Source organism: Danio aesculapii, chromosome 23 (assembly GCF_903798145.1).
Source record: "Danio aesculapii chromosome 23, fDanAes4.1, whole genome shotgun sequence".
Lineage (NCBI taxonomy): Eukaryota > Metazoa > Chordata > Actinopteri > Cypriniformes > Danionidae > Danio > Danio aesculapii.
Genome location: NC_079457.1, coordinates 43,379,803 through 43,393,026, shown reverse-complemented (window position 1 = coordinate 43,393,026; position 13,224 = coordinate 43,379,803). Strand labels below are relative to the sequence as shown.

Sequence of the window (13,224 nt, the reverse complement as noted above, 5' to 3'; positions counted from 1 at the left end):
ATGGCACAGGATATTGGTTGCTATGACATGCCAATGAGCATTCTACGCCGAAGACCATCCTCCACCCCAGCTCCACTTGTGTTTAGATCTGCTACGGGTTACATATATATTGTTTGCAACAGCATCATGTTATATTCTCAGATGCCATGTCTGTGTATATACGGGCAGTAGCAGATCTCGGGAACTTGCTCTGCCATAATCAAAGCAGCAGCAGCAGCGTAGCAGATCTATACCGCCAAGACCAAATACATCAACACTGCCATATACATATTCATTGCATACTAAATCCTGTGAATATTCATGACAGAAATATAAAATAACAAACTTTGAAACAATAAAATCCCTCCCCAAAAAATTAGTTTTACTCTTTACAACTTCAATAGGTGGTACTTTAGGACCATATAAAATATATACTTAATTTTTTTTTTTATTAATTTCCATTCTGTACTGGTTCTAATAATTATTACTTTCAGTTTTAAAAATCAGGGGGAAATTAATTAGTGAAGTTACTGAGTGGACATGAACAATGAATTAGCATTGCATATGCTTGCAGTGTTGACAAAATTATTATTATTTATTTTCACTGGCACACAATTTGTTTATTTTTGTCTAGTCTTTTTGCAGTTTAATATAAACAAAGTTCTTAACTTTCTTACTTTTGATTTATTCATTTAAGAAGTGTTTAAATTAAGTCCTTTTTAATGATTAGATTCTGCAATTTGATCCTTTTAATTTCCACACACAAACCTATCATAATAATTGGATTACAATATAAGAGACGCATTCATTAAAGGTAATCTCAACCAAAACACAAAAAGAGGATGGGATAGTGTAGCTCCTCACCTTTAAAAAAAAAAAAAAACTGCCAATAGCATTTTGTTTTATGACAGCTCTGCAAGTTGAGTGGTTGAGCTCAAATGCATCAAATGAAAAGCAAATGACAAGTGTCTTGAAGGGAGCGGGGCAGGTCCGATACTAGAAAGCATTTGATTGGTTATGATGCGATGAGAAACCACAGTGTGAGGTGATGTGAATGAAACCATTGATGCTTTTGGGCGGAAGAGACAATCTACCAGCTTTACATGTTTCTATCTTCTAAATGTGAATTTTGTCACTGTTTTGGAGCACACTAGCATATAGATTTCCTACAAACAAATAATACTGATACTTGCATCTAAAAAACTTTATTTTCATTTCATGGGACCTTTAATGATGCCTTATGGTAGTTTTATTATTAATTTATACATTTTAACTGAATTTTTATTCATATTATTATTATTATTATTATTATTATTATTATTATTATTATTATTATTATTATCATCATCATCATCATCAATTTAATTGTTTTTGAAGATTTAGAGAGCATGAACATACTGTAAATTACCCTGTAATTTAGACAATGTATGCATAACTGGAAGTATAGTTTAAAAAAACTAAACTTCTGAATTATTAATTCAAGATGTTTAAATGTTAATTACTGGATTCTGCTATTCGATTCTTCTAATTTTATTTTTTTTTCTCTGCATCACAAAAGTTATAAAGCTTAAAATTGTTGAGTTTTATTCCTAGTAGTACACAATGAATGTTTATTTGACAGAGTTATAACCTTTAGCCTAAATTCTCACTCAACTCGATGTTTACCTAGCCTTAAGATTCAGATATCAATTGAAAATGTATTACTGTGGTGTTGATCATTTCAATTAGTTCAGGTCGAATTATGCTTCCAGTTATTTGCCAATTATACTAATATTACACAAACAAATCTGAACCAAGAGTGTTGCTGAACAGTGTGTTCCCAGATGTTTATTTTTGAATGTGTGTTTGTGTCTGGTGTGTGGTAACCACTCCAAAAGCCAGACAGGGTGATCCCGGAATGTAGTAGATCACAGTCAACGGACCACAACAGACAAGATCTACACTCTACAAGCGGCTGTAATTCTGAACTAAAAGGATTCCTTCGTGTGAGCTATGGCCTAACCTCACAGTAGAGATACACAATCTTTAAATCACCAAGCACACTACAAGACTTTGATGTTTTAAGGGTACAGTTCATCCGCATTTCCTCATCCTCATGTCGTTACAAATCAGTACAACTTACTGTCTTCAATGACAGATCGCTGCATCTGTTTTGCTGTTTTTAGCAGAATCATTCAGCAGAATCAATGACAAAATGTACGATTCAGCAAAAAGTCACAAAGAATGACCATGATGGATCATTGTTTTTATAATCAATTATTGGTTTCACTTATGAGACAAGTAAGTGTGAGTCTCTAAAGGGGCAGTGCACTGAAAAAGCTATACTTTTGTCATTATTTAATCAGCTTAAACACAGTCTTGAAGAGCGCTGGAGTGCAAAAAGACTTGAACCCCAATGGGAAAAAAAAGCACTGCATCAAAAACTTCATTTGTGTTACACTGAAGAAAGTCTTGCAGGTTTTTAACAACATGAGGAAGAATAAGTTGATGATCGTTTTTGTTTTTAGGTGAACTATCTTCTTAAAGGTGTGCGGGCTAAATGTGGTCTTGTAGTGTTCGTTTGAGATGAAACTCTCGAGTCCCTGAACAATTTTTATAAGGGCCATGACTCATTCACACAGTTCTGACGGTATGATAGCCTTGGATTAAAATATCACGGTTTCACCGTATCAGTTTTGTGCTCACTGCTCTAAAATATATTCTTTTTAAATGTTTGTCACTGACTTCTGCGGTCTTCATTTGTTTCAAAAACACAGATTTCATAACAATTTAAAACGGCATCTTTGGATATTTTTTCTGCTGGAGATACTGTTGTCCTAAAAAAAAATTTAAATAAAAAAATCTTACACATACCTTAGGGACAATACTACAGAAAATTTTGGTGCCATTAAAACGTTGACTTTTACAAAGCTGTTATCGTCCCATGCCTAACACACACTGTCTGAAATAATCAGTTTTTAAATTAATTAGTGTATAACATATTCTCCCATGTGTCTATTTAAATGAATCTATTTTGCTATTATTATTCCTCTCTTTTCACTGAGATAGGCTACAGGTGTGTGTTGTGTCTCTGATGTTAAACCTGCCATCTGATATTAATTTAATTTCATGACCAAAAATAAAATGAAAGGTAAAAATTTTAATAAAACAGCTCAAACTATCATCAGTGGCCTTATTCATGTGTTGCTTATGCATTTGTGCTTGTATATCTGACGATCATAGCGGACAACACATATGCTCTCGTGTTTATTTATTTGAATAGTGGGAGGAGTAAAATATACATATGTGGTTTCAACAATCAGATGCATTTAGACCTGTACCAGATTCATCTGGAAGGCGTTTCAAACCACCTCTTGAAGTAGTCTGAGAGATCTGAATTATAGCAGTATCGAATGCATTTCAGAGGGCATTTAGACCTGCCTTTTTCACAATTGATTAGCTATCTGATCAGAAAAAAGGCATGAAGTGAACAGGTGTAAACAGCCTCTATGAGATCAGATAAGAGGCCTGTTATGTCAGCAACTACATATGAAAGTGCTACTTTTTCTCAAAGTGGAATTATCAGGGGGACCTCTAGGCACTCAGTGAGGACCTAAACCATTTAAAGAACAATATTTCAAAAGTTATTCAAATGTTTAAATGGTAAACTTTAAGTTCACAAATGAAAAGTTTGTAATTTCCATCCATCCCTCAGTCCGTTTTCAACCGCTTATCCAGGACTGGCTCATATGGCAGCAATCTCAGCAGGGAACCACTGACATCCCTCTCCCTAGATACATCCTTCACCTCCCGCGGGGGATCCCAGGGTGATACCAGGCAAGCAGAGAGACATGGTCCTTACAGCTGTCCTAGGTCCACCCCGGGGCCTCCTCCCGGTGGAACACCTCCCCATGTCAGCATTCAGGAGGCATCCGAAATGCAAGTGGAGAAGCAGTGGCTCTACTCTGGAGCAGTGAGCATCTATCAGCTGACAAAGCACTTCACCTTATCTCTTAGCTTGTGTACAATATCTTGTCCTTTCGGTCATGACTCGTGAGCTTTGGGTCATAGATCACAACATAGACTGACAGAGTGGTACATGGACCGCATTGCTGCTGCATCAAACCGTCTGTCAATCTCATGTTCCATCCTCCCCTCACTCACGAAGAAAAGACCAAGCTTGTAATTTCAAAAATGTTCATTTTAAAATAGTATATGTTTGTTCACAATAGTTTAGGTCCTCTCTTTTGTCTAGATGGTCCTGGCTACTGAAGGTCCCCCACTGCTTTACTGTGGTAGCCAGTTGCTATACCTGTTGTGATCATGATCTACATACACAGACAGTAATGCATTTGCATCCCAACTCAGGATCCAGTTACCTTCAAAGTAAGCCAAGCTCAAGCTACTGTCAAATGTGCATTTTAACAGACACAGCATGTTTTATGCTAAATCAGATGCTTTTGGCATGGCTCTCAATGTTTAGACTAGAGTCTGAGATATCATTGTGAACTTAAAACAGGATTGAACAGGATTATTTAATTAGCAAAGCATTTGTTAGTAATATAGCTGAATAGGGAAAATGCAAATAATTGTTGTGTTCGTGGTCCTAAAACTGTGATTAAGTTGCTGTGCTCCCCCCTTTAAAAAGTTAGTCTAGAGCCCAGAGGTCCGTTCTTCGTATGTGGATTACTCAATTAGCTGGATTTGGTTGTTGAGGACTTGAGACAGTCTAGGATTGTTTCATTTTTCAAAACTTATCCAAGAGTTATTAGCAACAGCAACAGTTATTAGTCACAGCAACAGGTCTGGTAGCTAAAACCTGCTAGGGAGTAGGCATGGGACGATAAACGTTTTCAAGGTTTACTGCAGTTTGGAAAAGTCAAGGTTTTAAAACCGCCAAATGTGTCTGTAATACTGTTCCTAAGGTATGTGTAAGTTTTTTTATTTACATTTTTTTGTTTTGTTTTTAAAGACAACAGTATCTCCAGCAGAAAAAATATCCAAAGATGCCGTTTTAAATTGTAAAGAAATCAGTGTTTTTAAAACAATTGAAGACAGCAGAAGATTCATTTGAATTATTTAGCCTGACATGTTTACTGCTTCAAAATATTATAAATCTTTCAAGAAATAGAATATATTGTTTTTAAAGAGGAAAAAAGTTGTTGTTTTTTACCCAGACATTTAAAAAATATATATTTTAGAGCAGAAATCACAATACCGTGAAACCGTGATATTTTTATCCAAGGTTATCATACCGTCAGAATCTTGTACCGGCCCATGCCTACTAGGGAGCAGGCTTATTTCATATAAACAGTATTAGATAGGTCTTTTTAAGAAAAGGTGAAAGTATGCACCGAATGCTAAAATTGTCTTATAGTAGTAAGAGATTATATACACTGGGGAAAATAGTTATAAAATTATACATAATAGCTTTTTAAAAATTATAAATAAAATTGTTATGCAATCTACACTTTCAAAAACTGTCACGGGGGCGTTCTCTCCCTAAGGGGTTCAAAGAGAATTTTTTAAAATTAATATAAATGTTTTTAGCTAAAACGCATACTGTTTTAAGGTAGGCTACCAACCCAGCTTTAGTACAATTTGTGTAATAGACATGGCCAATATTCTAGTTTTTTTAAAGGCAAGTTATAATCACAGGATATTTGCAGAGCTAATGTTTCTTTCCATACTGATATACTTCCGGTGAAGGGTTAATGTGACTTTTTTCCATTTTATACGGTTCTTTTTACAGCATCGATGTTGTAATGTAATTAAAACATAATTAGTTAAATAGATTTCAGTGTTCATTTAGTTGCTCAAGCGTAAAATGAGATGAAAAGACGTTTACACGCACGCGCCCGTCAGGATTAGCAGGCTAGCACAGAAGTTCCATTGAATATACTGGGGGAAAATAAATCATATTTTAAAGACATGGCGGTGAAAATTGTAACTAAATTTTATGCAGATTTTAATTTCATTTTATGTCAATTTAATTCTATGCCGATTTTGCACTGGCATAGAGTTCACCGGAAGCACTTGACCCAGGTAACTGATAAATTAAGAGTCCTTCTGCATACTTCCGCATATACCCTATTTTTGCAGTCATGCACACATTTTGACAGGTAGTATGGTGGTGATATGATGCTTAGCAAACGTTGCAGACACTTACCAATATCAAAATGCATTTTTGATGCAAATTTATTAAGAAACTTGAATAGGTCTACTATAATAAAGAAAATTTGCTCGAAAAGTAAAAATTGCTAAATACACATGAAACTGTAAATCATGTTCGCAACAAAGCAGCTTACAACAAATGTGGGAAGTTATTGCATATCATATTTAACAAACAGGTTATTATGAATTTTATATCATTTTGCTCACATGGATAATCGAATATTAATCAGATGATGTCAGTACGCTGCTGTGCCATCAGCAAATCATTTCACTGCTGATCATGATTTCGAGGATCGATAGATCAGTCCTTCACAACATACGCAGCAATCTCAGATCAGTTCATCCAAACATTATAATCTGATTCGCGAACTTGTTTAAAGAACCAAATTAGCCAGAGATTAGTTATCAAGATCAAAAGATCCAGGATCTGCCAAATCATCTTACATCATTTAAGCGAGGTACGAAGAACGGACCCCAGGTAAGTATTCTAAAAGCATTATCAATATAAAATAGTTTATACTAAACAGTTTTCTTGCAGCTTGCTATGTATCCTATTTTTCATATCATGACCCGTCAAAATAATTACGTGGCTTTCATTTCAAAGGGAAATATTTGGAACCACTGCCATGGCATACTTCACTGAGCCCTCATTCTCATGGAGCCCATGACAGCATTTACAGTACATTAATCCTGAATATATTGGAGCAGTAAATAATCCAAACCATCAGAACCAACAGAATCAATGTGTTGCATTAGTCTAGAAAAAAAACATACTAAAGCTTATGAGGTGTGACAGACAAAGCCATGCATTTGCGTACGTTACCTGGTGATGGGTAGGACGAGGCCCAGGGGCAAACTGATCGAAGGCAAAGGGTGGCATGGCAGAAGGAGAGAATCAGAGAGAAAGAAAGAAGTAAGAATGATCACCACCAAACACAAACCACAAGCTGTGCATGGCATATGCAGCGCACCTCCCGAGAGGAAGCAATGACGCAAGGCATGTTATATGAACCATATAGACACAGCAGCACCAACTGATCACCACAAACCACACTGTACTCAGCAGAATGGATGCATTTCTATAGAGATCTGACACAGTAGAATTATGAAATCATATGCACTCACCGGGCGGCTCTGAGGCTGTGCGTTCATTGGCTGGGTTGGTGGAGAGTAAACCAGAGGGGTCGTGCCGGCATTCTGTCCCGTTGTGTACGGAGACTATAGAGTCACAGGGTCCCAGAGAGGTCGAGGAGGCAGAGAAGAAGACACAGTTGTTAGGATGGATGCGAGTTTTACTGTCTCTGATAAAAATCCCTACAGCTGAGTGAGTGTGTGCTGCGTGAGTGTGGGTGACAGAGTGAGTGTGTCCACTCCCTGCCGCTGCAAACACTGCGGTCTGCTGACACTGACAAATCAGCCATCTCCTCAACGCTGCCTTCAAGCCAGAGAAAGGGAGAGAGAAATAGAGGCGTAGTCTTGAGCAGACGTGAGTGGGCACAATCAAAGCATTTGTGTGCCACCGAGTTCAGGCAATTTTGAACTGTACAGGATGGCAGAAGAGAGTTTTGCGTGCTTTCATTCAAAGCAGCTTACGGTTTGTTTGTCTGAAATTTGTTTTGCTGACAGCTTATCTTGTTAAAGAGTAGTTTTTTAATGGCTCGTGTCTTGTTGAGCATGGGGTCTTGTATCTAAAATGCTGGTGTTTTGCTGAAGGGACTGAAAGTATTAATCCCATTAAAATATTTATATAACATACACATCAAATGGCCTTATTTCTAAAAGTGACACACAGAATCTCTAGACTGGTTTCTGATTTCTAAACTGCTCCTAAATTCTAAACAAAGCTTCTCTGCTCTGATTGGTCAGATTGCCCAGTCTATTGGTCAACTTCTAACAGTGAATGTAAGAAACCAAATCTGAATTTCAGCTCAGGAGGCTTCCTCAAACCATAACAAAAGAACACTGTGGTAAACAATGGTGTCAGTTAAAGCATATTAATTTAAGCCAAAGCCAGAGAGGGAAAGATTTTTTGAATTTGTTGCCATATCAGCTTCTCTGGCTATTTCATGGCAAAACTAGTTAAAATGATAGAAATCTCACTTTTCTATAAAAATAAAAAATATATATAACAATAAAAAGACATCAACAGCAATAAACAGGGTTTATGCAGGGTTCTTCGAGCCAAATTTGTAACTTTTTAAGACCCTTTTAAGACTAGAAAGATTAAGATTGAAATAGGGTATATGCAGAAGAATGAAAAAGGACTTTTAATTTGTCAGTAACCTGGGTCAAACACTTCCGGCGAACTGTACGCAGTTACAAAATCTAAAAATAAATAAAAAGGTCTGTTTTCTTTAAAAAAACCACAATCTTTACTGCTTAAATTTTATACGTCTCAGAATGTACAAGAAGCACTGCATTAAATTAGATTTTTCCACAGCATGTCTTTAAAATATTTCAATTTCTTTTACTCCAGTATTTCGAATGACGTTTCTGTGCTAGCCTGCTGGTGCTGATGTAAAAGGCTTTTCATCTTGGTTTATGCTTCAACAACTAAATTAATGCTTAAGTCTATTTAACTGATTATATTTTAATTGCATTACAACATCGATGCTGTAAAAAGAACTGTATAAAACTGAAAAAGTAACTAACCATTCACTGGAAGTTTATCTGTATGGGAAGAAACACAAGCTGTGCATATACCCTAATTAAGACTTTTACAGAGCTAAACACTAAGGATTTTTTGTAATGGCTTCTGTAAATAGTTTTTCTATTGATAAAAGATCTTGTAAAGTGATGCATTGCTTTAGTTTTCTTTCCCTGATTAGAAAATTTAATTTGGAGAATTTTGCTGTCTCATTTAAAGAAAAAAATACTTAAATATAAAAAAAATTTTTAAAATGGATTATTGGTAATTAGGAGTTGGCCTGATTGGGTAGCTTTACTTGCAAAAAGAAAAATTAAGACTCGTTTAAAATGATTAAGGACCTACAAGACGATATTACAGTGAATTTTTAAGGCCTAAATTTTAGTTTTTGAAATTTAAGACATTAAGACTTTTTAAGCTCCCGCAGACACCCTGAATAAATAATACATGAGATAAAATTATAACGTTATAATATATGAGATAAAAATCTAAAACAGTTTTTTTTTTAATCACAATTTTGTAAGAATTCACATTTTAAAATATTTTATTTAAAGTCTCTCAACATAAAAATCATTGTCTGATAACATAAAAAATAGGGTATTCCAAAAGAATATGTTTGCGAAGCCAGATGATCAATCCGAACATCCATCGTAAGCACAACTTCAGCTGACCATTTCTCAATGGTATGTTTCAAAGTTAAAAAAAACAATCATACTTGATTCTGTGAGCATCTGAATGCATTGGAAAGTAATTTCCCCCTGTATTTCTTAAAAAGGGCCAACTAAGCAGCAGAGTCAATGATTCACAAATAACTGACCAAGTTTGTTCTTGCGTGCAGGCATAACAATCTACAATTTTTCAAAAATAAACCCCCCAAAAAGAATGATTTCCTTTATTGCTTCATTTGAGTACTGCATAATTGAACTTTAAAAATCACTGCCACCCACTTATCCGGTACCCACTAGTTACAGCAGGGGTTCCCAAACTTTTCAGCCTGCGACCCCCAAAATGACAATGCCAGTGACTCGCGACCCCCAATATCCTCTGAGGTGGTTATAAATACAGTGGTTATAATGCAATGGCGCACACACACCAATAGACCCAAGTCTATTCTTCGATAAATTTTTTTTTGATGTATGTCAGTGCTGTAAATGTGCCAGAAAGTTTAACCTGGTGTTATAAAATCAATCTGCTGCTATTGCTGTGTCTTTAGTATAATGTAATTACCCCAGGGGTCGCAATCCAATAGAACTAGCAACTATAACCTACTATAGTAACTATATGGTAACCATGTAGTATATAGTAACTATAAATGACTATTTTTTCTCTTCAGTAGTTTATGGATAAATATGGTAATTCTTATGGTTTAATAAAAATAAATACATTTTTGGAAATCACCAGGCGACCCCCCTTCATTGTCCCGCGACCCCTCGGGGGGTCCCGACCCCCACTTTGAGAACCACTGAGTTACAGAACCTATTAGCAGTAGTTAACTGTAAATCAGTTAGCCAGAAACAGACAGCAGCCCAAAGCTCCATTCACCACAGACATCCACAAACCTTCCTGATTCTTCCTCCACATTCACATGTACATGTTATGATTGAGGAAAGGGTAGACGGGCAATTAAGGTTTAGTCTTTGGAGCACTCTTAGCCTATTAATAGGCGGTCGTGCTGGCAGTGGAGTGGGAATGTGAGCATTGGTCTCAGACAGATAACAAGCCTGAGAACAGCTGAGTCACCCTGACAGACTTTCTATTCCTGAGGCAGTCACCACGTGCGTGCGTGCGTGCGTGTATGTGTATGTGTGTGCGTCTGTTTGCATGACAACGAGTGAGTTTGGTGGACCCACAGATACGGGTAATGGGCGTACTTATAATATGACACAAACACACATCCCTGCAGTTTAATTATGATTGAGAACATAGGTATATCTACATAAGCTGTGCTCCTATCAAATATTAACGATACAGTCCACTGTAAAGCAGAAAGAGGAAGTCTGCATGTCAAGCATCTTATTAAAACATCTTCTTAATTGCCAGTTGTATTCAATGGCTGTGGTAAGATGAACTTTCTGTTTGACAACTCGCACCGCAGGTTCCTTAAAGATGATATGAACTTACAGTTTTATCTGCTTCTTGGTGTAATCTTTGAGATCAAATCCGCATTAGCTCAAGAAAACGAGCAAGGCTTTACTTCTTGTCAGTATTATTAGAGTATTAGAAGTGCTGTGATTTACCACAGAAATCAATGGTTTATATTGCATCATAGGAAATGTTTATCTGCATTGGGTTATCTGATATCCCTTCCTCCTGACCTCTAAAGATTTTCTATCTGTGTGTAATGCATCTGTGAGAAACAAGACAATCAATAAGTGATGCACTGATTAATGGTGACAAGAAATAGGGCTGGGCAATATAGTCATTTTCTCCCAGTATTTTAAGCTTTTTGAGATTATTTATGATACATCACAATATTTATGTATTAGATTAAGGTTGACACCATAATTTTGACAAAATCCGTTATTCATTTTGATTCAAAATTAATGAAGATTAAATGGATGACGCATCTAATTAAATCAGATTAATCAAAGAATGTTTTTCATACTAAATGAACAAGAATGAACAACAATGATAACAGTCCGAACTAGATCAGAAATTAAATAAACCAACTAGCTCAATTTTTTCACATGACCCTTGTGTTAGAAGGAAAATTCAACCCTGACATTAATAAAACTGCAGGACGCAACTGCAGCATTAATATTACGAATAGAGGGTTAAAGTAAAAATTAAGTATAATGATTTCTATTACAATGTCTTTATAAAATCATGGATTTGGAGAAACAGAAATATCTCTTTCATAGTTAAAAAAAAATAATAATAATAATAAGTCCTAATAGTCCTAATAGGTCTAAAATCAAAACCTTGTTTAATTGAACATTTTAACTCGATTACGATAATTTTTTTATTTATTTTGTCCTCATAGTTCACTGACAGGTTTAGCACAGTAAATATGCTCACATTTTACAGGTGAGAGATTTTTAAAGGGTGCATTACTTGATTTTAAAATAATTGAAGGAAACACACGCTACCTACTATCCATGATTATTTATTGAAGAACGGAAATTAAAACACACATTGCCTAAAACCAACGGTCACGTTTTTTCTTAAAAAATACATTTTCTATAAAAATATAGTAAATAACTCCTGCATATCCTGTAAATAATATTTTAAACAGTGCATCTCTTGCATCCTCTGTGAACAAATATTTTAATGTTTAAAACATTTATATGTAATGGAAAATATGCCATCTTAAAGAATTTCTGGTGCAGATTCTAATTAGCATCAATGTAGTGCAAAGTAAAGCTCAAGCATGGGTTCATCGTCCTACTTGACCAGAGATCAGATGTGGCTACAAAGTGGCCTTAGAAGAATAAATCAGCCAAACCTTAACGTAGTCCCGGGGACGTTTCTGGAGACCGCGAAATACGTCCCGGGAGGTACGTATTTGTGCAGTTTTTGTTTTCGCGAGTCCGCGAGAGGCCGCTGTGCGCGCTTTTTCCCGCGCCGTTCTCGCGTAAACCCGCTAGAGGCCGCTGTCGAACGACCTTCCGCCCGTCTGCCTGTCTTCATGACGGAATGATTGACCGTGCGACCGGCCAATCGGCTGACCCGCCGGTTCGGTTTTTACCACGTTTTCGGATTTTGACCACATTCTCACCCTGTGACGAACTTGTTCGCTTCATTTTTTGGATTTTGTTTTTGTTTTCTTACCTGATTCCTGGAACCCGCTCTTCCCCGGACTCGAACCCGGTCGTCGTCGTCGTCGTGGTCAGCCCCTCTCTGCGCCTCGAGTACACGAAGAGCTAACCGGACAAACTGGTTGCAGCGGGAAAGCCCTCCACACGGAGGCGAGCGGCCGGCTGGCCGGCCGGCGAGCGCCGAAGGGAAACGGCATCACACCGCCCCGCAGCGTTCGCTTAAAAAAATGAAATGCAGCCGCACGTACCCCCGGCTACGTATTTCGCGGTCTCCAGAAACGTCCCCGGGACTACGTTCTCAGAATGAGCCTGGGTTGCCTTTAACAGAGTGGGCTCACGTGACAAGTGGAAAGTAAAAGTAATTGTAAAAAATCATCCTGGAAAAAATTTCTTGATTATATGTTCTAAATGTCGATTTCAATTACTTTTCGATTAATCGCCCAGCCCTAATAGGCAATAGCTGAGTGAAGCTGAGAAAATGATTAGAGAATTAAAAATTTTCAGTTTAAAGTTTCTATACGTTAAAACATACACATAATGGATTATTAACTGCTGTTTACTTACTGTTGTCGTTTTTTTAGTTTGTTTCTTTTTTCATAGGAAGACAGCAAGCAGTAGGGCTGCTCGATTATGGGAAAAATCATAATCATGATTATTTTGGTCATAATTGTAATCACGATTATTCAA

General features: G+C 36.7%; 1 protein-coding gene across 1 annotated transcript in view; it reads right to left on the bottom strand.

The window, feature by feature from the left end:
• The window catches only part of eif4g3b (eukaryotic translation initiation factor 4 gamma, 3b), a 79,810-nt gene that overhangs the window by 50,751 nt on the left and 15,835 nt on the right, over positions 1-13,224 (bottom strand). Inside the window, exons 4-5 of the mRNA XM_056448722.1 lie at positions 7,258-7,350; positions 6,956-6,988 (exon numbers count right to left, since the gene is read on the bottom strand). Of these exons, the coding sequence (XP_056304697.1) occupies positions 6,956-6,988; positions 7,258-7,350 (126 nt within the window). The remainder of the gene's footprint in view (positions 1-6,955; positions 6,989-7,257; positions 7,351-13,224) is intronic.